Raw genomic sequence first — 27,089 nt, forward strand, 5'->3', positions numbered from 1 at the left:
CCTAGCCAGAATCCTCTCCTGTACCTATAACCATTCCTGGACTCTGCGCCGCAAGCCGATTCCCCAGATCATAACCTCCTCCTTCATCCAAACCCCACACTCCCTCACACACCCCAGTCCTCTTAGGCTCCACAGAAGTGTGGCTCTTGACCACTGTCCAAAATCTTGGAGTGGCCCCCCATTAAAAATTATTGCCCACCCATGTCCTAACCTCAGGAACAGCACAAGTAGGTCTTGGCTCCTTCAGTAACTCAACTTCTGTGGCACGGGAAATTGTTCTTTACATCCAGAACCTCACAAGTGTGGAGCACCTGCAAACTCCAGTGGTATCAATGGGAGCTCAGTACTTAAGACCAGGCGGTTCGCCTCTGGGGAGGAGCAAATACTTGGGCTATATATTTTAGAGAGACAGAACATTCAATCAATACTGATCTCCTCCTGTACAAAGAAACCTTTGAAGATGTGGGAGAAACGGAGAAAAATCACAGAGATCAGACTCATCTCCCAGAACTCAGGGAAGAGTGGAGGGGAGGCAAATTCTGACCTGACTTGCATTGTGCAGCCACACACAGTGTAAGTCAGCACGTGATCTAGCCCAGACTGGTAGATAAACATAGCTATCTGGTTAATTTTATAACCAGCTATCGCAGCTGAAGCTACCTTTGATATCTACTAATTTTAAGTACTTTGGATGTAAAAATAAATTTCTTCTCTTGGTTTCCATTCAAATTAAATAAGAGCAAATGGACGAGGGCTGAAGAGGTAATTGTGTGACTGATGTAGGTTAGAGGTAGGGGCAGAGGAGCAAATGCAGGCTTTTGAAGTAGGGCTAATCAGACTTTTAAAAGGCAAAACAAATGTTATAGCCTTGAGGGACTCCAGACTTAGATCTTTTACTGGAGTTTTTCAAACTCAACTTTCTTTGATAGAACAAACCAAAAGCTGCTGTATCCCATTCTCGTAAAGGCCACTATTTATCAGAGCACAGATTTAATCAGAACCACTGATTTGTATGAGTTAGGACAGCCATCTCTCCTTCTTCTTAAACTGTTCTGATAGCTCTGTGCAGTTTTAATCCTCACCCATAGAAAAAAAACTATTCAGTGAAACAGATTCCTTGCATCTCACACTGTTGGCTGATAGAATTGTACACAGAAGTCATGTCACTATCTTGTGCTAAAAAAATGTTATGGGCCAATAGTAATGGCAGGTGCAAATCTACTGATTTCAGTCAAGGATCTTGGGGGGGGGTGAGGGGGAGAAACAGCGTAAGCTGTTGTACAATTTACAAAAAAACAAAGAACAGACAATTTAGGACCAGGAAAAGATCCTCTGACCCAATATGCAACACATCCTTTCAGTTAAAAATAATGAGCTACTTTACATTTTGGACATATATGCAAAATAAGTCAATTGGCATAAGAAGGTTTTCAATGCACTATGCAATGAAGCATACATCATCACAGAGAATCTAGCAAGTTAATGATTCAGTTGTTTATTTTACTTGGATGTGTGTGCAATCACAGTACTGGAGCTGGAGAACTTTCCCTAGCAGTACTCATAGGAATGGCACTCAGATCCTGTAGTTCTAGCCCATGGGTGGCTAAATACAGGCCAGATCCGCCTCACTAAATCTTAGATTAAATCAGTAACAGACATTTAAAACCCAAGATGATAAAAAGTATCTTCATTTAGACTGGACTTCTAGATTTACAGTGAAAACCAGGCAAAAACATGTTTTTCAAAATACAATTAATACAACCAGCCCCACAATATCTGTTCCTTTTATATAGGTTGTGATTAGTGCATACTAAGATAATAAAAAGTGTCTTGCTATTATCCTTATTGGACTCCATTAATTCAGCTGACCCCCTGCACTGTACAATCAATATTAGAAAAAATTGGTTGGACAAGTATAACCATTTGGATATGGAAACAGGCCAAATTCTTTTCTCAGTAACCTTTGGCGTAATATAGAGTTACTCAATGGGCTTCAATAGAGATACTACTCTAACGTTAAAGTAAGATAACAGAGCAAGATTTGAGAGTAAGACTTGCCCAATTCATCTTAGACAAACACCCAAAAGTTGGTTAAATTAGAGTGGACCTGCCACATACTGGGAAACAGATGGACTAAAAATAACCTTGTATCACTAAGAGTAAAAACTGCAGTATCCATATTTGTCATTGATACAAAGTCACTAAAGAAAAAAACAACTGTATTATTATCTTTTCAGTAGACACCATTTTTCCTGTACAAATATAATTTATTTTTTCCAAACATAAGCATATCTCTTTTTTTAAAATATATGTAAGAATACGACATTCATAGATGGAGCATTACAGGTGAAATATAGAGGAAGCAGAAACAACTATCCAAGCACACATTGGACTCTTCACAGATTTCACAGATTTTCAAAAGTGCCTTACTTATATAGCTGGGTGTCATTTCAGGGGGGGAAATGAAGGAAAAGCTGACAGGATCAAGGAAAAAGGTACATAAGATTTTAAAAAAGAAAAATTAATGCAGTCGCAAAAGCACTACACAAGTTTTTCAGACTTACGTTCTCTATGGATCGTTAAAAATTTGAGTAAAAAGTATACATGCACAATGAATGATTTTGTTTTAAAACAGATCTTTGATTTGCAGCTATACAGTGCAGGTCTGCTAAATGTACACTAAAATTAGACACAGGCCAACACAATTTTACATAGTATAATCCCCTGCATGGTTGAGAAAATTGCTGCCATGGAGAGCAGCCATTTTCTCTCCACCACCACTACCCATGTGGAAGACCCCAAAACGCCTTTCTTTCTTAAAGAGGGAAGAAAGGATGACAACGCCATGGAACTGACACTTGCAGAGAGGTCATTCTGACCTTTAATAATTTTGTCATGTGCAGAAATATCCACGACTGAGCTCGTGCCCAATTCTGCTCCCTTTGACAGTCAGCAGAAAGCTTTGCTGCAGACTTCAATGGGAGCAGAAAAGAAATAAAAAAGGTCAGCAACTAAAATCAGAGATAAAATGCAAAGTTCGCTGCCAGATTCTATTAGAAAACCAGAAAAGAACATTTCTGTTGGTATCCATATAAATAAATAACACATTCATATTGGCTGTGGGTTTTCCAAAAGCTGATTATTGCAAAACTTTAACAGTGGGGTCAAAGTTTCCTTGCCAGTGTCCCTTTAATTCAGAAATGAAAGACTTTTTGTTGCTAATAAATGGAGACACATTACATCTTTTTATGCTCTTTACCAGGCTACACCAGGCCTGACTGATCTCTTCCATGGGGTGTCCACACTGGACTTTTTGGCCCCATATATCGCGTTTTCCATGCTATGAGTTTGGATGCACCACTGTTAGAAGCAGTAGGATTTCTAGTGTAGACAAGGATTGAGTTGGTCAGTGACATCTTAAGCACCTTATCATCTCACCTAGCTCAGATCATGTAACACAGTGCTTAAAAAGCAGTGTACACCTCGACTACATTAACACCATTGCTACCACCAGAGGAGCTAAGCCAATGGTAACAATGGTGAGAAGTTGTGTGGGGAAAAGCCTTTTCTACATAATCAGGCCACAGACTTCCACGCTGTTACTTCTGATTAACAATATTATGCCAGGATATAATAATATCCTGAAGACAGTAAGAGTTATATTTATGGCTCTGCCACTCAAGACATTCACAAGGTTTCTAGTCTCAGAGGGGTAGCCATGTTAGTCTGTATCTTCAAAAACAATGAGGAGTCCCAACAAGAACATAAGAACGGACGTACTAGGTCAGACCAAAGGTCCATCTAGCCCAGTAGCCTGTCTGTCGACAGTGGCCAGGTGCCCCAGAGAGGATGGACCGAAGACAATGATCAGCAATTTGTCTCCTGCCATCCTTCTCCAGCCTCAGACAAACATAGGCCAGGGACACCACTTCTATCCCCTGGCTAATAGCCTTTTATGGACCTAACCTCCATGAAATTATCTAGCTTCTCTTTAAACTCTGTTACAGTCCTAGCCTTCACAGCCTCCTCTGGCAAGGAGTTCCACAGGTTGACTACACACTGTGTGAAGAAGAATTTCCTTTTATTAGTTCTAAACCTGCTACCCATTAATTTCATCTGGTGTCCTCTAGTTCTTCTATTATGGGAACTAATAAATAACTTTTCTTTATCTGCCCTCTCCACACCACTCATGATTTTATAGACCTCTATCATATCCCCCCTCAGTCTCCTCTTTTCTAAACTGAAAAGTCCCAGTTGTTTTAACCTCTCTTCATATGGGACCCGTTCCAAACCCCTAATCATTTTAGTTGCCCTTTTCTGAATCCTTTCCAAGGCCAAAATATCTTTTTTGAGGTGAGGAGTCCACATCTGTATACAGTATTCAAGATGTGGGAGTACCATAGTTTTATACAGGGGCAGTAAGATATTCTGTGTTATTTTCTATCCCTTTATTAATAATTCCTAGGAATTATTACAACAAGGAAAACAACAGAACACCACAGGCTATCCTCTACATCCCATGGCTAAAATCCCTCCAGTGCATCACTGACAATCTACAACCTAGCCAAGAAAACGATCCCTCACTCACAGGCCTTGGGAGGCAGGCAGTCCTCGCCTGCAGGCAACACTTCCAACCTGAAGCAAATATTCAGCAGCAGCACACACCACACCATAGAAACACTAACCAAAGAACCTATCCCTATACCAACTCTGTCCACACATCTACCTAGTGACCCCATCACAGGACCTAATCACATCTGCCATACTATGAAAGGCATGTTCAACTGCACATCTAGTAATGTGATATGTGCCATTTTGTGCCAGCAATACCCCTCTGCCTTGTGTATTGGCCAAACCAGACTGGCACAGAGACTAAGGATAAATGGATATAATCAGACATCAAGAAAAGGTAACATACAAAAACCAGGCTGAGAACACTTGAATCGGGACACTCCCTAACAGATTTAAAAGTAGCCATTCTTTTACACAAAAAACTTCCAAACCAGACTACAAAAAGAAACAGCAGAGCTGCGATTCATTTGTAAATTTCAAATTACCAAATTAACTCCCTTCTTTTGAGATATGTGTGAATATGTATATATCGGGGGTGGGGCCTGAGGGCCAGATGTGGCCCCTCAGTTTGCCTAAGTCTGGCCTCTGAGACTCGAGGCTCCAGAACTGGGGTGCCCACACTGCTGCTCCATGGGGCTGGAGCACACAAAATCTAGTAGCTTAAAGGCCGGTAGGCTCTGGTGTAGGAAGGGAATCCAGGCCTGTATGATTTTTCTGTAGGTCAGTAGACCCTGACCCAAAAAAAGCTCCTCACCCCATAAGTGTGTGTGTATACATATATACATACATATATAAAATAAGGTCACTGCAGAGAAACGAAATGAATTCTTTGCTTCCGTCTTCACTGCTGAGGATGTTAGGAAGATTCCCAAACCGGAGCCATTCTATTTAGGTGACAAATCTCAGGAATTGTCCTAGACTGAGATGTCATTAGAGGAGGTTTTCGAACAAACTGATAAACTTACCAGTAAGAAGTCACCGTGACCAGATGACATTCACCCAAGAGTTCTGAAAGCACTCAAATGGGAAACTGCAGAACAATTAACTGTGGTTTGTAATTGAGCCTTTAAATCAGCTTATGTACCTAATGACTGAAAGATAGCTAATATGACATCAATATTTAAAAGGGGCTCTAGAGGTGATCCCAGCAATTACAGAGGGGTAACTCTAACCAGTACTGGGCAAATTAGCTGAAACTATAGTAAAGAATAAAATTGTCAGACACATGGATGAACATATACAGGCAGTCCCCAGGTTACGTACAAGATAGGGACTGTAGGTTTGTTCTTAAGTTGAATCTGCATGTAAGTCGGAACTGGCGTCCAGATTCAGCCGCTGCTGAAACTGACCAGCGGCTGACTACAGGAAGCCCGAGGCAGAATTGCTCTGCCCCGGGCTTCCTAGAATCAGCCGCTGATCAGTTTCAATAGCGGCTGAATCTGGACGCCTGGGACAGAGCAGCTGGGGCACTGCCGGGTAGGTCCCCGCAGCGCCGCACCTCGGCGCTGCGGGGACCAACCGGCAGCACCCCAGCTGCTCTACCCCAGGCGTCCCCAAGTCAGCTGCTGCTGAAACTGATCAGCGGCTGATTCCAGGAAGCCCGGGGCAGAGCAATTCTGCCTCGGGCTTCCTGTAGTCAGCCGCTGGTCAGTTTCAGCAGCGGCTGACTTGGGGACGCCTGGGGCAGAGCAGCTGGGGTGCTGCTGGGTTGCTCCAGTAGCGCTGCTCCTCGGTGCTACTGGACCAACCCAGCAGCACCCAACCTGCTCTGCCCCAGGCGTCCTGATTCAGCCGCTGCTGAAACTGACCAGCAGCAGCTGAATAAGGAAGCCTGGGGCAGAGCAGCTGGGGTGCTGCCGGGTTGGTCCAGTAGCGCCGAGAGCGGCGCTGCGGGACCAACCGGCAGTGCCCCAGCTGCTCTACCACAGGCGGCCCGAGAAAAGCCTGGTGTGCTGGGGGGGGGGGGGGGGGGAGGGGCACGCGCACTAGCTGCGCCGTCCCCCCGCAGACCGGGGAGACGCAGGCGGCGGGGCCGAGACGCGCCGCGGTCCCACCGCCCGGGTCCTCCGCGTCTCCCTGGTCTCCCTCCGCGGCTTTGCTCCACGTCTCCCTGGTCTGCTGGGGGGGGGGGGGGCCAGCAGACCAGGGAGACACGGAGCAGCTTTTCTCGCCCCGGAGGACGCGGGCGCCGAACTGCGGCGCGTCTGGGCGGTCCCGCCGCCCGCGTCCTCTGGGGCGAGAAAAGCCCCGTTCGTAAGTACAGATCCGACATAAGTCGGATCCGCATAACCTGGGGACTGCCTGTATTGTTGGGTGAAGTTAACGTGGTTTCTGTAAAGGGAAATCATGCCTTACTAGTCTGCTAGAGTTCTTTGAGGGGCCAACAAGCATGTGGATAAGGCGGATCCAATGGATATAATGGTGTCCTTAGATTTCCAGAAAGCTTGTGACAAGATCCCTCACCAAAGGCTCTTAAGTAAATTAAGTTGTCATGGGATAAGAGGGAAGCTCCTCTCATGGATTGATAACTGGAAAGGAAACAAAGGGTAGGAATAAATTATAAGTTTTCAGAATGAAGAGAGGTAATTAGTGGTGTCCCCCAACGGCCTGTGCAGGGACCAATCCTACTCAAACTATTTATAAATTATCTAGAGAAAGGAGTAAACAGTAAGGTGGCAAAATTTGCAGATGATACTAAACTGCTCAAGATAGTTAAGACCATAGCAGACTGTGAAGAGCTTCAAAAAAATCTCACCAAACTAAGTGATTGGGCAATAAAATGGCAAATGAAATTTAATGTTGATCAATGTAAACTAATGCACATTGGAGAAAATAATCCCAGCTAGCTATACAAAATGATGGGGACTAAATTTAGCTATAACCACTTGAAAGTGAGAGTCATTGTGAATGGTTCTCTGAAAACATCCACTCAACATGCAGCAGCAGTCAAAAAAGCAAACAATGTTAGGAATAATTAAAAAAGGGATATAGAATAAGCCTCTATAATAAAAGCATGGCATGCCCACATCCTGAATACTGTATGCAGATGTGGTTGCCTCATCTCAAAAAAGATATTGGCATTGAAAAAAGTTCAGAAAAGGGCAACAAAAACATATTAGGGGTTTGGATCATGTCCCATATAAAGAGAGATTAAAAAGACTGACTTTCCAGCTTGGAAAAGAGGGGACAAAGGGGGATGTGACAGAGCTATATAAAATCATGACTGGTGTGGAAAAAGTGAATAAGGAAAACGTATTTACTTGTTCCCAGAACGTAAGAACTAGGGATCACCAAATGAAATCAATAGGTATCAGGTTTAAAACAAACAAAAGAAAGTTTTTCTTCATACTGCACATAGTCAACTTGTGGAACTCCTTGCCAGAAGATGTTGACAGGGTTCAATTAAGAACTAGATAAATTCATGGAGGTTAGGTCCCTCAATGTCTATTTGCCAGGATGGGTAGAAATGATGTTCCTAACCTCTGTTTGTCAGAGGCTGGAAATGGATGACAGGAGACTTATCACATGATGATTACCTGTTCTGTTCACTCCCTCTGGGGCATCTGGCATTGACCACTGTCAGAAGACAGGATACTGGGCTAGATGGACCTTTTGTCTGACCCAGTATGGCCATTTTTACACCCCCACCCCCACCCCATGAATCTGACAAAATGGTTTTTACCCACGAAAGGTTATGCCCAAATCAATCTTTTGGTCTTCTAGGTGCCATATAACTCCTTCTTGTTTTCCCAAGACTTATAATTTTAAATGAAAATGGACTTTACACCCCTTAGAAAAATACTTGCCAATATTTTTTTCTGGGCTCTAATGCAGAGTTTCTATTAACAAAGTAACCAATTTGGCCCTGCTCCTAATGACCATGGTCTTATTTCTATTTCACTTTTCATAACTCTTCCATTCTCACATCACACAGCTCTCTATGCCTAACGTCTCTATTGGTAAATCAGTGTGTGCAATGAATAAGGCAGAGAAGTCAGGAGACTTAGAGTTGGGAATAAAACCTGTTGCTGACCTACTTGAGCAAATCACCACCTCTCTAGGTCAAGATCAGCTCTCACAGTTATAGCAGTGTAAATCTATAAATGTATATGCACTGAAATAAATTAAATTAACACAGATTGAAATGAGATCTTCTGTGCCTCTTTTTCCTCACCTGAAAAACAAGGATGACAAGACTCCCCCTGTGACTATATAAAAAGGATTCATTATCATGTGAGCATCAGTTAAAAAAAACACACCTACTAAGAAGAGAGCTAAGCAGTGCAAAAATATAGGTGGAACAGGAAATGTCATTTTTAAACTACCCTGCTAGCCCTATTGCTTTCCCCAAAACAAACACACACTGCTATTAACCCCATTTTCCTGCCACACAGATTCTGAACCCTGAAGCTCCCACAGGAAGCTATTCTGTTCACAGCAGCCTGCCATATTAGGATTTCTTTTATTGTTTTATTTTTTAATTAAAGTTGAGGAAACCAATTCCTCCAATGAATTACTAGTAGAAAATACTACTTCTTGGAGGATGCTGTGGTTGACGGGTTCTCAAAGAGACAGTCTCATAGACTTTAAGGTCAGAAGGGACCATTATGATCATCTAGTCTGACCCCCTGCACAGTGCAGGCCATAAAATCTCACCCACCCCTCCTAGAATAATCCTCTCACCTATATCTCAGATATTAAAGCCTTCAAATACTTTGAAGACCCCAAGATGCAGAGAATCCTCTAGCTGTGATCTGTACCCCATGCTACAGAGGAAGGCGAAAAACCTCCAGGGCCTCTGCCAATCTACCCTGGAGGAAAATTCCTTCCCGACTCCAAATACGGCGATCAGCTAAACCCTGAGCATGTGGGCAAGACTCATCAGCCAGACACCCAGAAAGTTCTCTATAGTAACTCCTATCATCCCTCCATTGACCTATTTCCCACTGATAATGAATGGTCAATTAGTTACCAAGATCATGTTATCTCATCAAACCATCCCCTTCATAAACCCATCGGCTGTGTCTACATTGGCACCCCTTTCCAGAAAAGGGATGCTAATGTAGCACTTTGGAATAGGCAAATCCGCGGGGGATTTAAATATCCCCCGCGGTATTTGCATTAACATGGCTGCCGCTTTTTTCCGGCTTGGAGATAAGCCGGAGAAAAGCGCCAGTCTAGACGTGATTCTCCGGAAAATAAAGCCTTTTCCGGAGGATCTCTTATTCCTACTTTCCTACTTTCAAGTAGGAAAGTAGGAATAAGAGATCCTCCGGAAAAGGCTTTATTTTCCGGAGAATCACGTCTAGACTGGCGCTTTTCTCCGGCTTATCTCCAAGCCGGAAAAAAGCGGCAGCCATGTTAATGCAAATACCGCGGGGGATATTTAAATCCCCCGCGGATTTGCCTATTCCAAAGTGCTACATTAGCATCCCTTTTCCGAAAGGGAGGCCAGTGTAGACACAGCCATCTAGTTTAATCTTGAAACCAGCTAGATCTTTTGCCCCCACTACTTCCCTTGGAAGGCCGTTCTAGAACCTCACTCCTCTAATGGTTAGAAACCTTCGTCTAATCTCAAGTCGAAACTTCCTACTAGCCAGCTTATATCCATTTGTTATTGTGTCCACACTGGTATTAAACTTAAATAATTCCTCTCCCTCCCTGGTATTTATCCCTCTAATATATTTAAAAAGTGAAATCATGTCCCCCCTCAGCCTTCTTTTGGTTAAAGTAAGCAAGCCAAGCTCCTTGAGTCTCCTTTCATAAGACAGGTTTTCCATTCCTCGGATCATCCTAGTGGCCCTTCTTTGTACCTGTTCCAGTTTGAATTCATCCTTCTTAAACATGGGAGACCAGAACTGCACACAGTATTCACATGGGGTCTCTCCAATGCCTTGTATAATGGCACTAACACCTCCTTATCCCTACTGGAAATACCTCGCCTAATAAATCCCAAGATCGTATTAGCCTTTTTCACGGCCATGTCACAATGGCGGCTCATAGTCATTCTATAATCAACCAGGACTCCGAGGTCCTTCTCCTCCATTACTTCCAACTGATGTGTCCCCAGCTCATAACTAAAATTCTTATTATTACTCCCTAAATGCATAACCTTACACTTCTCACTATTAAATTTCATCCTATTGTTATCACTCCAATTTACAAGATAATCCAGATCTTCCTGTATGATATCCCAATCCTTTTCTGAATTGGCAATAGCTCCCAACTTTGTGTCATCCACAAATTTTATTAGGACACTTCCACTTTTGGTGCCAAGATCAGCAATAAAAAGATTAAATAAAATTGGCCCCAAAACTGATCCCTGAGGAACTCCACTAGTAACCTTCCTCCAACCTGACAGTTCACCTTTCAGTATGACCTGCTGTAGTCTCCCCTTTAACCAGTTGCTTATCCACCTCTCAACTTTCATATTAATCCCTATCTTTTCCAATTTAACCAATAATTCCCCATGTGGTACTGTATCAAACGCCTTACTAAAGTCGAGGTAGATTAGATCCACTCCATTTCCTTTATCTAAAAAAATCTGTTACTTTCTCAAAAAAGGAGATCAGGTTGGTTTGGCACGATCTACCTTTTGTAAAACCATGTTGTAATTTCTCCCAATTGCCATTAGCCTCAATGTCTCTAACTACTTTCTCCTTCAAAATTTTTTCCAGGATCTTACATACTACTAAGTCCTTTGGCTTGCCACAGATACTGCCCATCAACAGTACACTGCTGTCATGATGTTCGATTGCAACATTTTACCAATTGCCTGGCATGAGAATAACTGCTGATTATCCATGAAATCAACTGCTTTACAGAGTCTCCATTTCAAGACACCACTCAACCTGCTAGTTTTCTTTTTACTGCGAGGTCTACATTTCAAGGTGGGAGGGTTACATTCTCCATTCTCTGTGCAATAGCTACCTATATGTTATCTATACAAATGCTTGCTCAATTTGAAACACAGGATATTTCTAGTCTTGTCCTTGCCACAGCAGGCTTTAGTTGTGAGTCTACAGAACAAATGTGGATACAATTAAAATCACATCTTATTTTGAGAGAGTGGTTAAGAGATGCTTCTATTATTTTCTGGTGCAACATGCTATGGCTTCTCAGAACAACTATTGTGGCTAAAAGGTTAAGAGTGATGGTACGGAAAATTTTGTCTTCGCTGCTATACATCACTGGGATAATAGCTGGAAATAAATAATACGAAAAAGTCACCGATGAGATTAAACAAACTATTGCTTTATGAAAAGATATGGCTTCCATTCGGCAAAGTGCATGCAGCATAGTCCTAAGGGAGTGCTTACTACGGTTTTAGATTATTGATACCATATTTCTTCCAGTCTTAGTTAGCATTTTTACTATTTCATCAACATCTATTTATGTCTTTGCTTCTATGGCTGATGCATGGTGGCTTTGCTTCCCTCAGAGACCTTGAATTTAAATAAAAAAAAAATCAGAACATAAGTAAATATTGTATGAATCATAGCAGCCCTACAGAGCAATTTTTGAAAAATTAGTAAGTTGCATACTATAACAGCTAACTCAGACTATTACACCATTTTTCTCTATGCTCACTTCAGGCCACATCAACAATAAAAGAGATAGCATGGGCTTGTAATTAAAGGACATAAAAATGGCCATAGTGGGTCAGACTGAAGGTCCATTTAGCCCAAAATCCTGTGTTCCAACCGTAGCCAATGTCAGGGGCCCAGAGGAAATGCAGCAAACAGATAATCATCAGGTGATCCATCCCCTGTTGCCCATTCCCAGCTTCTGACAAACATTGCTGCCCATTCTAGTTAATAGCCATTGATGGACCTCTCCTTCATTAATTTATCAGTACACAGCAAGGGGTCAGGAGAATATGATTTTATTCCTGCCTCTGTCACTGACCAGAAGCGTGACCTTGGGCAAGTCACCTATGCTCTCTCTCGCTGAGACTCAAATTTGCCCATCTGTCAAATGGGAACAATGATACTAGCCTCTGTTCATTAAATTCATATGTAAGGTTCTCCAGAATCCTCAAATGGACTACAGGCAGTCCCCGGGTTACATGGATCCGACTTACATTGGATCCCTACTTACAAACGGGGTGAGGCAACTAGCTGCTTTCCCCCCAGCAGACCAGGGAGACGCGAAGCTAGCGCCCCCGCCCAGCAGACCAGGGAGACGCGGAGCGGCTTTTCTCAGCAGACACCTCAGCTTGAGAATAAAGGACTGAGGGAAGTGAGGTGTGGGAGAATAAAACTGAGCTCTGGAGAAATGTTTGGCTACAATATTCCCCTACAATATGTACCAGTTCCGACTTACATACAAATTCAACTTAAGAACAAACCTACAGTCCCTATCTTGTACGTAACCTGGGGACTGCCTGTATACCACACAAGTGTAAAACATCTTCCCTTCAAAATCCATACTTCAAACAAAAAGCCTAGGAAGCACTGCAATTTCAACCTCAAACTTGTTATTTATTGCTTCTTGCCAAATGGTGGCAGAGAAGATACCAAGAGGTAAGTGTATAGCCCTACAGAGGTAGAAAAATCAATCACTACACACTCTGTTGTCTATCCTCCCAAGTTTTCCATGCAGCATGACTCCCCTAGAAGCTTTGATGCTCTTCTTTCTGTACCTACTCAGTAATACCTCTCCCCAGTCAGGGGCAGCCTGTGCATATAGGCAGACTCAGAAGTCGCCTAGAGCGCCGCGTTAAACGGGGCGCCCAATGATGATGCACCGCCATTGAGGACTTTGGATACGGGGGCACCGATCACGGATTCCGCCTAGGGCTCCAGTTGCCGGCGGCTCGTCTCGGCGGCGGGGGCACTGATCACGCATTCCGCCTGGGGTGCCAGTTGCCAGCAGCTCGTCTCGGGCCGCCCCTGTCCCCAATAAGGTATAAGATGCAAAACGGGAATTTTGTCACACCTGCTTCTAGACCACTGACTGTCATCCTGAGGTTTTTTGAAAACTAATAGCTCAGGGGTGAATACCTCCACATTGTTATCCAACCTTGAACCATCCAGCACCTTAGTCTTTGGATTTACCAAACAAGATTAGACATAGACATATTCAGCAATTTTACTATGCAGAAGTGATTGGAATGTTGAGAGTTTGTGTGCATCTACAAAAAATAAGGAAGAGTATTGAAGTCAGAAAATTGTAGGCAATAATATCTAACATTGCTAATTTAGCTTTAGTTTTATGTATTGCAACTGTGTGTGCTGGAATACACACAGAAAGTCAAATTAGGTAGTAACTAAGAAAGATTTCAGAGGATCAAAAAGACAACTAATGAGTTTACCATTGGGTCTGTTCCTGACGCTGCTGAAAGTATAGTATTAAACTCGTTACACACACACACACACACACACACACACACACACACACACACACACAGTCAAAAATCAAACCTTTCCATAAAAGCCCAACAATGCATCTATAGATGAAAGCTAACCACAAATAATTAAAAACAATGACCAAAAGATGGCCAAAACTTGCTTTTTATTATTTGGGATTGTTCCTGCCAAATGGAGTTAAACGAATGGGAAGGAATATGACATTCCTTTAAATTCCTAAAATTCTTCTGATACTATAACTGGTAAAAGAGGTCTAGAAAAATGTGCACAAATGAGTTAATTTGAATGTAATTTTCTGTTGATTTTTTAGCTCAATTTAATGTTTTGTTCCATTTTTACATGGTATTATATTTCATAGCATTATAAAAAACAACTGCGAAAGAGGCATTTTTAAAAAAAAATAGCTTCATATATCAATACAAATCAATTAGTTGGTATCAGCTTGGTCACCTACAGCCATTTATCCATATAATAAATTCAGTGAACAATTTTGCATGACTCTCGTTAATGTTGCAGATTAGGTCTGAGTTACAACTGACAGAGCTGTTGGATAAACATGAGGCTGCTTATTCCTCTATCATACCAGAACTATCCAGAGCGCTGTGACCACTTGAAATATAGGAAGGCTGAAAAGAGATGTATGTAGAGTTAGTGTCACAGCAGCTGGGATCACACCACAATGCTACATCCCTTTTAAAAACAGACAAAATAATAACTTTACATCGTTTCCCCACATTTCTCATGCTATTTGTCCTCCTGACTTTCTTGGTGTTAATGGGTGTTCCTTCTCCACTGATATGATTACAGAAATGGAGATTTTTCCTTCAGCACAGTGAAGAGACATTTCTATGCTGGTGTTAAAACGAATACCCTGAAGTGAAGTTTTGTTTGCAATGACACCCCACCTCTGTACCAGTTCTGCAATCAGGGTGCGAAATGATTGAGGCAGAGTGGCATAAAGATCCGGCCTCTTTTTCCACTCACTCAGCCCTCGAAAATACCTGATCACAGTTTAAGACTCCCCATTCCTGTTCATTTCCACTGCCATCAACAACCTGCTGTGAGGGTCAAGTGAAGCCTCTGCCATCTCCCCTGTCTAGGCAAAAGTAGTGTCATAAGTCTTTCAGATAAACAAGATGTGATGAGTAATTTTTTTGGAAATTGTTTTAATGAAAACAGAAGAGTACACGTTTAAAAAACTTAAAATTACAGTTACTTAATTTATTTGGAAAGGAATTCCTTCCAAGAAGCTAAAAGAAGAGAAATGAAAGGCTGAAGGTACTTCTGAAGCATATTTAAACTTTCAGGCTTGAAGAATAAAGAAAGGATCCTGAGGACTGCACATCAGGAGAGAGAGCAGTCCTTTGCAATTCACAATACATTTTTGCCCCCTTACTGTATAGGTTAAAAGGATACACTTTAAGCAAGAACTTCTAAAGAAAACCAGATAGGCAGCCATTTTAGTTCTTTCTAAAATAAAAATCAGCTCCTTAGTCGCTAAGGACCCAGAACATCTTTCAACTAAAAGTGAGTATTTTCTGCTGCACAATAAATCCTGTATAACAATAACCTACAAATTTTACTCTATTGCACCTCATAGTCCAGCATAAAGCTAAAAAATCTAAAGTGAACAAAAGCTTAGCTAGATAAGTTTCAAAGGTGACTATGAAATAGGGCCATCAAGTGATTTAAAAAAATCTTGATTAATTGTGCTATTAATTATAGAATGCCATTTATTTCAGTTTGCCATTCAACTGTCATGAGAGTTGAAATAACACAAAATTCTTTATGTACAATAACAATGTAAAACTTTGGAAACTACAAGCCTACTGAATCCTACTTCTTGTTCAGCCAATTGCTCAAACAAGTTTCTTTACCTTTGCAGGCGATGATAATGCCCGCTTCTTGTTTTTAATATAATCTGAAAATGAGAACAGCCATTCACAGAGCACTGTTGTAGCCAGCGTCACAAGATATTTACGTACCAGATCTACTAAAGATCTGTACATCCCCTCATGCTTCAACTACCATTTCAGAGGACATGCTTACATGCTGGTGACAGATTCTGCTCAAGAACTATCCAAGCCAGAGTGGACTGATGCGTGTGCATTTTCATCATCTGAGTCAGATGCCACCAGCAGAATGTTGATTTTCCTGCTTACAGTTGGGTTCTATAGCTTCTGCATCGGAGTGCTGTTTTTTAAGACACCTGAAAGCATGCTTCATGCCTCCTTCTTCTCAGATTTTGGAAGTCATTTCCGATTCTTAAACCTTGGGGCAAATGCTGCATCCGTTTTTAGAAATCTCACATTGGTACCTTCATTGCATTTTGTCAGATCTGCAGGGGAAAACCAACACTAACCATCATCTAAGTCTCTTATAACAGGAAATATATGGCAGAATGCAAGTAAAACACAGAGCAGGAGACAGACAATTCTCTCCCAAAGAGTTCAATCACAAATTTAATCAACTCATCTTTTTAATGACCATCATCAACATGGAAGCATGTCGTCTGGAATGGTGGAGGCAGCATGAAAGGGCATATGAATATTTAGCATATCTGGCACAAACACCTTACTATGCTGGCTATAAAAGTGCAATGCAAAAACCTGTTCTCTCTTTCAGATGACATTGTAAATAAAAAGTAGGCAGCATTATTTCCCATAAACATAAACAAACTGGCTGAACAACAAGTAGGATTGAGTGGATCTGTAGGTTCTAGAGTTTTACAGTTTTGGTTTTGAGTGCAGTTATATCACTAAAAAAAAAAATCTGCATTTGTAAACTATTTCCACAATAAAGAGATTGCACTCCAGTACTTGTCTAAGTTGAACTGAAAAATACTCTTTTGTTTAGCATTTTACAGTGCAAATATTGATCATAAAAATAATACGAAGTGAGCACTATGCACTTAGTATTCTGTATTGTAACTGAAATCAACGATTTGAAGATGTAGAAAAGCATCCAAAATAATTGGTGAATTTCAATTTGTATTCTATTAACAGTGAGATTAATCGTGATTATTTTTTAATCACATTAGTTAACTGTAATTAATCGATACCCCATCTAGGAAGTTCTAATTTATCTGGAATGTCTGCCTCTGGGGGGAAGGGAATTTCGTTTTTGGTTTTTTTGAGGGGGGTAGGTGGAGTGGCTTACATAGTTGCAAAAATAAAAAATGTATCATCAAGCCAAAGATATTTACCAAATATCTATTTACCAAAGATAGCAGCTGAACTCTAGAACTGATACCAATCAACAGGGTAAAATCTTTGTTCTACTGATGTTAGTGATATAATTTTCATTGACATCAGTGGGGCCACGATTTCACACACCATGTGGTTGTTCTGTTTTTAAGTTTCACAAGTATTTAAGAGAGGGTAGGTCTACACTGCAATTAAACACAGCTGACCTAAGTCAATTGGAAATTGTGTTAGCTGACTCAGGCTGACAGGACTGTACAACTGTAGGGTCCTAGAGCTTCGTCTCCAGACTGAACCCAAACATCAACACCACAATTCAAAAGCCCGCAAACCGAGTTAGCTGATATGGACAAGCCAAGGACATTTAACTGCAGCTTAGCCAGACCTTGAGTTAACAACATATTTTTACAGACAGCAAAAATCAGAAAGGAAAGAGGTCTTTTTAAAGCTAGATGCCCAAGAGTTCTTTTGACCTCTATCTAACTGATGACTAAATTCCAGACAGCTTCTGGAATTCAGTCATGTCACTGAAGGGCTACTTTCCTCTTTTGTTTTGCTGTCTGCTTATCTTCCTTCTTGAAGATCCAGCATCTACCAGACTGAAAGTGACCTTTGACTGAATTATTTTGTAGCATGCAGTAAAAAGGATTGATCCCGGCCCCTCATCCCCAAAGTTTAGGGGGGAAAAAAGAGTTCCATGTAAGAGTGAGTACCTAGTACACTTTATAGGACTCTTCAAGCAGATGTCAATCAATTTTGGGACCTGAGACAACTGTAGTATTTCTTTATTCTGTGACCATGCCTGTAAGTCATGACAGTCTTTTTCAAAAAGTGAGGCAATCCCGCACTAGCTGCTTCTCCCCAGCAGACCAGGGAGACGCAGAGCGGCTTTTCTCAGCAGACACCTCAGCTTGAGAATAAAGGACTGAGGGAAGTGAGGTGTGGGAGAATAAAACTGAGCTCTGGAAAAATGTTTGGCTAGAGTTTCCCCTACAATATGTACCAGTTCCGACTTACATACAAATTCAACTTAAGAACAAACCTACAGTCCCTATCTTGTATGTAACCTGGGGACTGCCTGTACATTGTCCCTACAGCAGTAATAACTACAACTTCGACAACAGCAGTACTTCAGATACATTTGGTACAATAGGAACAAAATCACCCTTAACACAGGGACACACTGTATTAAATATATCTCCAGGTTATCACAGCATATCCAGCTTATGCCCACCAAGAATGATTATTTCATGTCTTCCATTGGTGATTTAAATGGGTCATTAACCTGTTTCCTGGTAAGCAACACCCTTACTGGATGATGCTGATAGGTAACCAGGTAACCCTTACTGGATGATGCTTATAGTGCTACATTGCAGGTGGGAGACTGATCCAGCCCAGCCTGGGACACCGTGCAGCAGGCAAGGGACTGCTCCAATGACTCCCCCACCTGCAGCGCAGCACGGTGTGCCGGTTAAACACATAGTTTAACCTGTTAACATTTTAAACAGAATTTTACATCCCTATCCTCTAATTAACAGATTACTGAACTGGCAACCTGAGTCTTTGCTCTGATACCAATATGAATATCCGTCTTCCAATTGGGCAATTCATAAACCAAGACGTCTGTGCTTTCTCACACACTGCCTCAACTTGGGGAAGGAGATCCCTGTTCACTTTCACACAGCTACCACAGTGCTCATCTTCAAACTCCTCTGTAAAGCTCTCCTCTGCCACTTAGCCTATCAAAAAAACCTCAACAGACACTAGGCAGCTGATGTGCTCTGACTGCTGCTTATCGAGTGGATCATAGCTATCTCATTGGTCTCTTGCAATTCCCTCCCACATGCTGTTTGTTATACCCACGTGTTGCATCCATCTGTGCAATGGGATTTAAAGCTTGTCAACACAAGGACCACTTCTCTTGTATGGGTTTGTACAGCACCTGCTACACTGGGACCTCATTCATATTGGCACTTTTAGGTGCTATCAAAACAAAGAACGCATTACTGCCACTGTGGAAGTTCCTACAGCAAATACACATAACTACATATATTGACAAATAGTAAAGGTTTATCAAGCCATGTAGATGCAGGTCTTTAGAACCAGTTTAATTACTGTTAGCAAAGCTTCTTTCCAATCTGTTTTTGTATGATCTATAAGAGACAGATGTACAAGAACTAGAAGGAAATTCAAACAGCTCCCATTTTCAAAACCAGAATTTTAAAAACCCAGAACACACGTTGTAAGTTTACTCCAATTCTACAAAGTCTCAGTCTAGGCTGGAAGCCAACGAGAAATATTGAACAAATTCTCATTTGGAACACAGGAACATAAGAATGAAAGCACTGTCATTCTAGATCAGAACACTGGCCCAATTATGCCAGCTCTAGTATCCAACAGAGGCCAGCAACTGGCAGTTGAGAAGAAGGTGCACTAAAATCTATACCAGTTGCACCCCTATAAACCAGAATTCTCTGGTCTAGTAACATCCTTGGTAAAGAAGGATCACGGATGTTCCAGGATCAGAAAGTCCCACTGTGCGTGGCTCAGCTGGCATGCAAGGGGGAGGGAGGAGTCCAGGAGCCGGTGTATGGCTCAGTTGGGCTGTGGGAGAGGGAAGGGGAAGGGAGAGAGCCAAGAAGCCGGGTGTAGGAGGTCAGGGCAGAGGGGGCCGGCAGCAAGGGGGCCCAGAAATGACCCCTCCCTGGTCTGGAAAATTCCCTCATCTGGGACCAGTCAGGTCCCAAAGGTACTGGACCAGAGAGGTCCAACCTGAAGTGGAAAACTGATGAATAATCTGCCCATAAAGTCTCTGACAGCTTCTTTGGTTAAACCATGAAACATAAGGGTTTATATTCCCTTCTGGGGGAAAAAAACCTCTCTCATGTACATCTGAATGTTTCCCTCATCCAGCTAATCTTTCTTTGAATCTGACCAAGCACTTCAATTTTAAAAATATAAAAATATAGCACTAAGTCACCCAGGAGTTTCTGCTAAGAAATCCATGCTCTGCACAGGATGCATGCCTGCTGCAATGGCTACTTCCCTCTTTATAACCACACAAGGAATTTCACAGTGGTAGAAGGTAGGGGAGGACAGGCAGCAGAGGGGCAGTTCTGTCCTTAGAAAGGAGCAAGGTCATTTCTGCCTTACTTGTATATATATATACAAAAATACATATACATACAAAAATACACATATGTACTTCTATATGCTCACCAATATGAATGCATTTTGTTCCTTTCTGTGCCACATAGCAAAGAGAACTATGTAGCATAATATTTGCCAAGTACTAGAAATTGCATATAAATTACAATTTTGTAGTGGTTTGCTCAATTCTCCACACTATGAACATCAAGTGTCTACAGTTTTTGCCAACCATGAAATGAATGCACATATTTTAAGAAGTCCTAACCAAACAATTAAGAATCCTTCCAACATCTTACAAAGACAAATGATTTAATTCACTAACCCACCCTGTATTTTATAAACAATTTGATGGTATGTGTGATGGGGTGTGGCGTAGTGGGGGTGCTGTCTGCTCTGTGACTCGGGGTCCCCCTGCGCTGTGATGGGAGATTCTCATTGACTCTCCCAAATGTATATTAACCCAGACACCCAGGCTCAGCCTCCCAGGGAGGGAGACAAAGGAAGGAGGGCGGAGACCAGCACCTGGCTGGGGGGCAGGGCTGGAAGAGAGTTTTAGTTTCTGTCTGGTATCATAGAGGAAGCAGCCTAAGCAAGGGGCTGGGATTTAGGGGCCCAGTCTCCCCCATCTCAAGGGGGGCTGAGGCATCCTAGGCCTGCCCTGTAACCAGATTACATCTATGCTGTGCTGTATCCTGGAGAAGCAATAAACTCCCTATATTCTACTGGCTGGTGGAGTCTGTTAGTGCCACTACGGGGGTGCAAGGAGGCGGGGGAACCCCGACGCGCCACCACATGGGGTATTTAGACCCCAACATGACAGCAAACACTAAAGAGTTAATAACGAGAGCAATCACTTCTCTAGCTGCTGCTAAATGTCTGGTTAGCAACAACGGGAATAACAAGCTGCAACGCAGATGGAGAAAGGCAGCTACAGGAGAGTCTGGGAGCCATTATTGAAGAGCTCCACTGCATCAGACTGGGGAAAGCTGCCCAGAGAGACCAATTTCCTGGCAGAAGTATCCAGGGAAGGTTACCACGCAGAAGATGCCCGCAAAAGATAGCTAGCAGCCCAGGGAGGTAGCAGGAGACCTAAACAAACAGTCCTTGCCTACCCAACTCAGAGATCCCGGGCTGGGACTCATAGGGGGATGTAGGTCTGCTTTCTCCTCTCACTCTTCCTAAGGAAGGGGGCAGAGATTGCAGAAGCTCCAGAGTGCTGATCATAATATAAATCTGCTGAACTTTATTATTGTTCCTGCTTCGATTTCCTCTGTCCTTCCCCTGACAAGGGAGGGAATGGGACATATCAGGCCTGAGACCACCAACAGGGGCCCACTCCAGGACTCCATGGCACTCACCTCTTATTACCTCAAAAGAGTAGGAAAGGCTGGAGCCCTAAAGAGAGACTAATCAGTACAGGTCACATTTCTAAATCAACATGGAAATAGAAACAAATGCTCAGCCACAAGGGGATGCATTAAAGAGGTGCCCAGTGAGAGTCAAAGAGTATTACACAAGGGCAATAAGAAAGACCTATGAAAGGTGCCTGCATCTTTTAAAGGCTTTATTTTCCAGCTACTTCATAGGGCTCTCTTTGTTGTGTTCTATCACTATTCATGTAAACCTAAAAGTTGTAATAACACTATTTTTCATTTGTAGACAATATGTACACTTTGGCTCGGATAGATGTGCATGGGAAGAACAGGGCCAGACCCAGTATCACTACAGCTTCTGTTTCAGGGATTACGTATTATGAACAAGGCTGCAGCATGACAACCTATGACTTGAATGATTCCACTAATCAAGGCTCATCTTCTAAATCTCAGATTTATTCGCCATGATACCAATTCTCTACACAGGATTAATACCTATGCACATTTCAAGTGAAATTCACCTGGTAAAATTCACACCAGCATAGGGGGCTTGCACAAAATAACTAAAGGTACTTAGTGGGGCAGAAGCACACTGCATACAGGTTTTAAGTGATTCATCTGGCTTACTGGGAACTTTCTTCATTGCCACAAATGTCACACTTCGTAATAATAACCATGGTTTGCCAGAGAAAGATGCAACTAAAATTAGTCACCAAGTTCAGCATCAGTAAAAATTCAATCTAGGCAATATATTTGATAATGAGGCTCGTGTTCCATTTCAGTTTTTCTTTCACTGCAGAAACATTCAATCCATTATGTGAACGGTGAAAAAGATCTATATACTGCAACTATTGAGAGACTCTCTTTTATTGGATAAGCATTTCTGGATCACGTTGTAATGTAAAAACAGTTAAACACAATAAGGATGTTAAATTTAGATCAATTGGCTAATCGATTAGTCTATGCAATTTGCAACAACTATTCAATTAGTCGATAAGAGCGCCTCCTCCTTTGAAGTGTAGCAACAGCCCCAGGGCTGTTGCTACACTTCATAGGTGAAAGCACTGCGGGGAGCACAGGGCCAGCGGGGAACTCAAGCAGTCCCCTACCGGCCACGTGCTCCCGGCAGCGTTTCAAAGCAGCAGCACCGCATGGAGCCCAAGGTCAGTGGGGGAGTCCCTAGCTGACCCCACACTCCACGAGGTGCTGCCACTTTGAAACACCATGTGCCGTCCCCAGTTGGACCTGGGCTGCATGCAGCATTTCAAAATGGCAGCACCGCATGAAGCCCAGTGCCTGGCCCCAGGCTCCCCACGGCACTGCCAATCTGAAGCACCCCTCATCTTCCCCCACTTGGGGGGAGGGGCAGGAGAGTGACTAGTCGGCTAGTATGTTGACTAGTTGTTCACATCCCTAAAACACAACATGTGTGTGTAAAGGTGAGAAAGATTAGTCATACTGGAATATATATGACTGTCCTATCAACCAATAAGAAAAAAAAATCTAAAATTGTTAGGTAGAAATTTAGTTATTCTCCAGATATTATATCTCTAAAGGAATTGTTTAATGAAACTTCTTAGGACATAGGCAACAAAATATGTACTGGAAAAGTCAGTGGTATTTAGCACATAATGAATATTGAGAAGATGTGTAAAAAACTCCAATACTTCTATCAGATCCTCTATTGTCTACCATCTCATTACGGATGGCCTCTGACACCTGCAAATACAATTTTAGGAATGCAGTAGAGCTATGGAACATGTTAACTCTTGTTATTAAAAGGACAACACAGAAACATGAATGTATCTACAAATATAGGACATTATATTTCGCAGAAATATTCCGAAGGAAAAAGCAGACTATCTTTTTAAAAAAACAAGATAGCTGGAAAAGACATGACTTATTCATCATTCTAAGCCATTTTTCAATCTTCATCCTCTATTACACCAAAAATGTCGTGTTCATTTTAAAATTCCCTTTTTATGCAATGGCTTATTTTAATTTAAGTAGCAATCATATCAAAGGAAAAACGGCTATTCAAGGGATGGAAATTTGCTTAAATTATTTCTGAAATGGAATGGACTTTATAGTCAATCTGACATTATGTCATACATCACTGCATTTTCAGAAAGCTCTCTGGATATGTTGTACACCCAAAAAATAAATCAAGAAGAGTTGTAGATAAAATTGATTCCTGACAAGGCAAAGTTACCACTTACTTTTGCGAAGATCTGAAAAATGTCTATTGTGGGTAGCAGCTGGGAAGCATCCTGGATCTCCACTCTCAAATATATCTGCAGTGTCTGGGCCAGGTGCTTGAGACCCTCTTTCATTTCTTCACTTAACTCTTCAATATCTTACAGAAGACACAAGAAAGTATGAATTAAACCTTCTGCCAAAATCTCTAATGAGTTTAATGGCAGCTGTGCAATCTAGACATTTCTATCTCCAAATTTAATTTTGACAGCAGCGAACTATAGCCACTATTTATGACAGCTACATTTCATCACTAAGCAAAGTTTATCAAGTTGCTACTGCCAAATCACAAACACTGTGAATGAATGATCACAAACCTAACGATAGAACAGATGCATAAGCAGATACTACATGTTAAATACTGAATTAGTTAACCGAGTTTGTTACAATGAAAATGTGTTTGCATGTTACCCTTCAATTTCATCCTCCTAACAACAGGGTGTATTCTTAGATCACATTCCTCATATTAAGTATCACAAATAGCTTTATTTTAATAAATGGAATAAGCAGAACCTTTTGCAGAGTTAAAGGAGGATGGTACACACAGAAAGGGAAATATACCCTTTTTCTAAAGAAATCTGACCTGTAAAACCAGCACTAATTAAAGTAAGCATTATTCTGATATTAAATAATGAAGTCACAATTCCAAAAGAGGACAATAAATGCCTCATCTACTCATCTGTGCACATTGCAAATCAATATCAGAGCACGGAACAAAAATCTGAACTTCCTAATCCTAGTTCACTGGGCCAGATTTCTTCCTCATCTCCTCCTTTTTTTTAGTCTAGTTACAACAAAGAGTAATGAAAGAAAGGTAATGTGGTTGAATATAAATGTCAGTCATAGAGGAAAGTTTCACAGTGAGTTTATTATCTTACTGATTAAATTCATCACTCACAGAGCAAACAAAACTCCAGTGAAGTTGCACCCATCTGCACAAGGGTTAACTTGGTTCTATAATTTTAAATCTTAAGCTGCACTAGGAAATAGAAATGACTTTCATAAGTGGGGGGTCAAATCAAATTCCTCTGAAATAATTTGGCAGGCATTTATAGAAGAAAATTTGCAACATTAGACACCTGTAGAACACACAGAGAGTTGGAGTAAAATAACTTAATATGGATTCCATTCCCAAAAACACTAAATTAACCACTAAAAGGAGACAGTGCTTGGTGCCTTACTCGCTCAATTGTACTTCAAAAATAAACTCTTATACCCCACACACTCAGAAATCATTAGCTATAGTAGGTCCAACAAATTGCCATTATCATTCCACTGTGTGAACACACACACGCACGCTTTTATATTATACATGCATACACACACACACACACACACACATATATTATATACATATAAATATACACATACACACAAATACAATATATGTATTACACACACACTCACCATACATGAAACCAAACCTCATCTTGGACACACAATGTATACCGGAGTGGGGAACCTTTTTTAGGTTGGGAGCTACCAACCCACAGAAAAATCAGCCAGGGAGGGAGTAGTGGAGGCTAGAGTAGTAGTGCAGGCTTCCCAAAGCTTGGGGGAGGAGCCCGTAGGACCACATGTGGCACCTGGGCCTTAGGTTCCCCACCTCTGATGTACGCACAAGAACCATCACTGCCAGGAACTCTGCGGCCTATAATCTGCAAGCAGCCAATAGCAGAGCTGAAAACACCAGCTAAAATTGCTCCAAATGTCACCAGCTTTCTCTATAAGCTACGTGGCCTCGTTGGACCATGAGATTGTTTTTCCTTCAAGCTTTATAAAATATCACAATATTTTGCATTTACAAAATACCATACATTCCAAATAATCCAAATGCACGTGACAGCATATTATTACGTATTACAAAGACAGACAGACTGGATTCACTTCACCTCCCCAGCACTGAAAGAAAACCAATTCTGGGACAGAACACAGCAATAATTAACACCCCAGTGCAGAGGGACACTACAGTTTTAGGACAGATGTGAACAAGAATATTGCATCCAACTGAAACTTCAGGGAGAATTTAGAGAGACTGAAGCAGAATGTAATTACTCAAACTGGAATTCGTCCAAGACACCAGCAATTCTTACAAAAGAAGTCTTGTGAGATATTTAATGGCAAATGTTTTTCCCAATTCATCATGAGATCAAAAATCAAAGTGAAACAAAACCTGTAAACACCTTAATTTTGTATGCTTAGAAGCCTGTTTAACTGCATCAGACTTGAATTTGGGAGAGACAATATTATGGTAAGGTTTGTGACAAATTTAAAATTAAATTTAAAATTATACACAGGCATTTAGTTATGCAGCTGCTACTGACGAGAGGCAGATAGCAAAGTATCTGCACACAACGTTGTAAATATACTCCTTTCTGCATACACTACAACTTCTAAAGAATAATATATGGTTTTACAGCAATGGAGAATCAGCGAACGTTCTATGCAATGCCTGGATTTTCTTACGAATGAGAATATTATTTCAAGTTTTCTGTCAGGGGTTCACAGACTATCACTTTATTCACATTCGGCCTGATCCTTGAGCTACTTCAGTTCCTAACACTTCTGATTCCCACCGACTTCAATAAAGCCAAGGTGAGTTCAAACCTTTTAGTACCTCTCAGGAGATATTGTTCTCCACACCTATTACCCCATGTCAATAGGCAAGAAATTAAGACCATAACATAAAAATAAGCCATAGCAGCAGCCGATACCCAAAGCTTAAAAGGAAACGCACTGCCCACTGCACACCTTACCAACTGTACAACACCGGTTGAAACTCTCTAGCCCCGCAGTCTCTGGTCCAGCATGATTTTAGTTAGCTGGATGTCCTCTTATCATGGGCGTGGCCAAGTTTCCTGCAGTCCCATAAAGTTTATTTACAGCCACCAGTCCTGGCTCTCAGTGTTCTGTGCTGTTATTTAGCTCTAATTTCCCCCTAAATGTCTTCTATAAGCCCCGTAAGCAGTAGAAGTGCTGGTAATGCTGCTAGACAATATTGACCTCCCATGATCCAGCAAATCTCTGGCTCGGCACCAGTCAGGACCTGAGGGTGCCAAACTAGAGATGTTCAACCTGTATTACATTATAAAGGGAAACTTCTTCCTGATTCCAGCACAAGGATCAATAAGTTTTAACTCTATAATCTCACTGGAGTAATAGTA

The 27,089-nt window shown here is 41.7% G+C and overlaps 1 protein-coding gene across 2 annotated transcripts in view; it reads right to left on the reverse strand.

The window, feature by feature from the left end:
• SMYD3 (SET and MYND domain containing 3) overlaps nucleotides 1–27,089 on the reverse strand; it is a 612,222-nt gene that overhangs the window by 490,528 nt on the left and 94,605 nt on the right. For both annotated transcript variants that reach the window (XM_075924904.1, XM_075924902.1), the window contains exon 5: nucleotides 23,889–24,025. In XM_075924904.1, coding sequence (XP_075781019.1) covers nucleotides 23,889–24,025 — 137 coding nt within the window. The remainder of the gene's footprint in view (nucleotides 1–23,888; nucleotides 24,026–27,089) is intronic.

This window comes from Pelodiscus sinensis, chromosome 3, assembly GCF_049634645.1.
Source record: "Pelodiscus sinensis isolate JC-2024 chromosome 3, ASM4963464v1, whole genome shotgun sequence".
NCBI classification, from domain to species: domain Eukaryota; kingdom Metazoa; phylum Chordata; order Testudines; family Trionychidae; genus Pelodiscus; species Pelodiscus sinensis.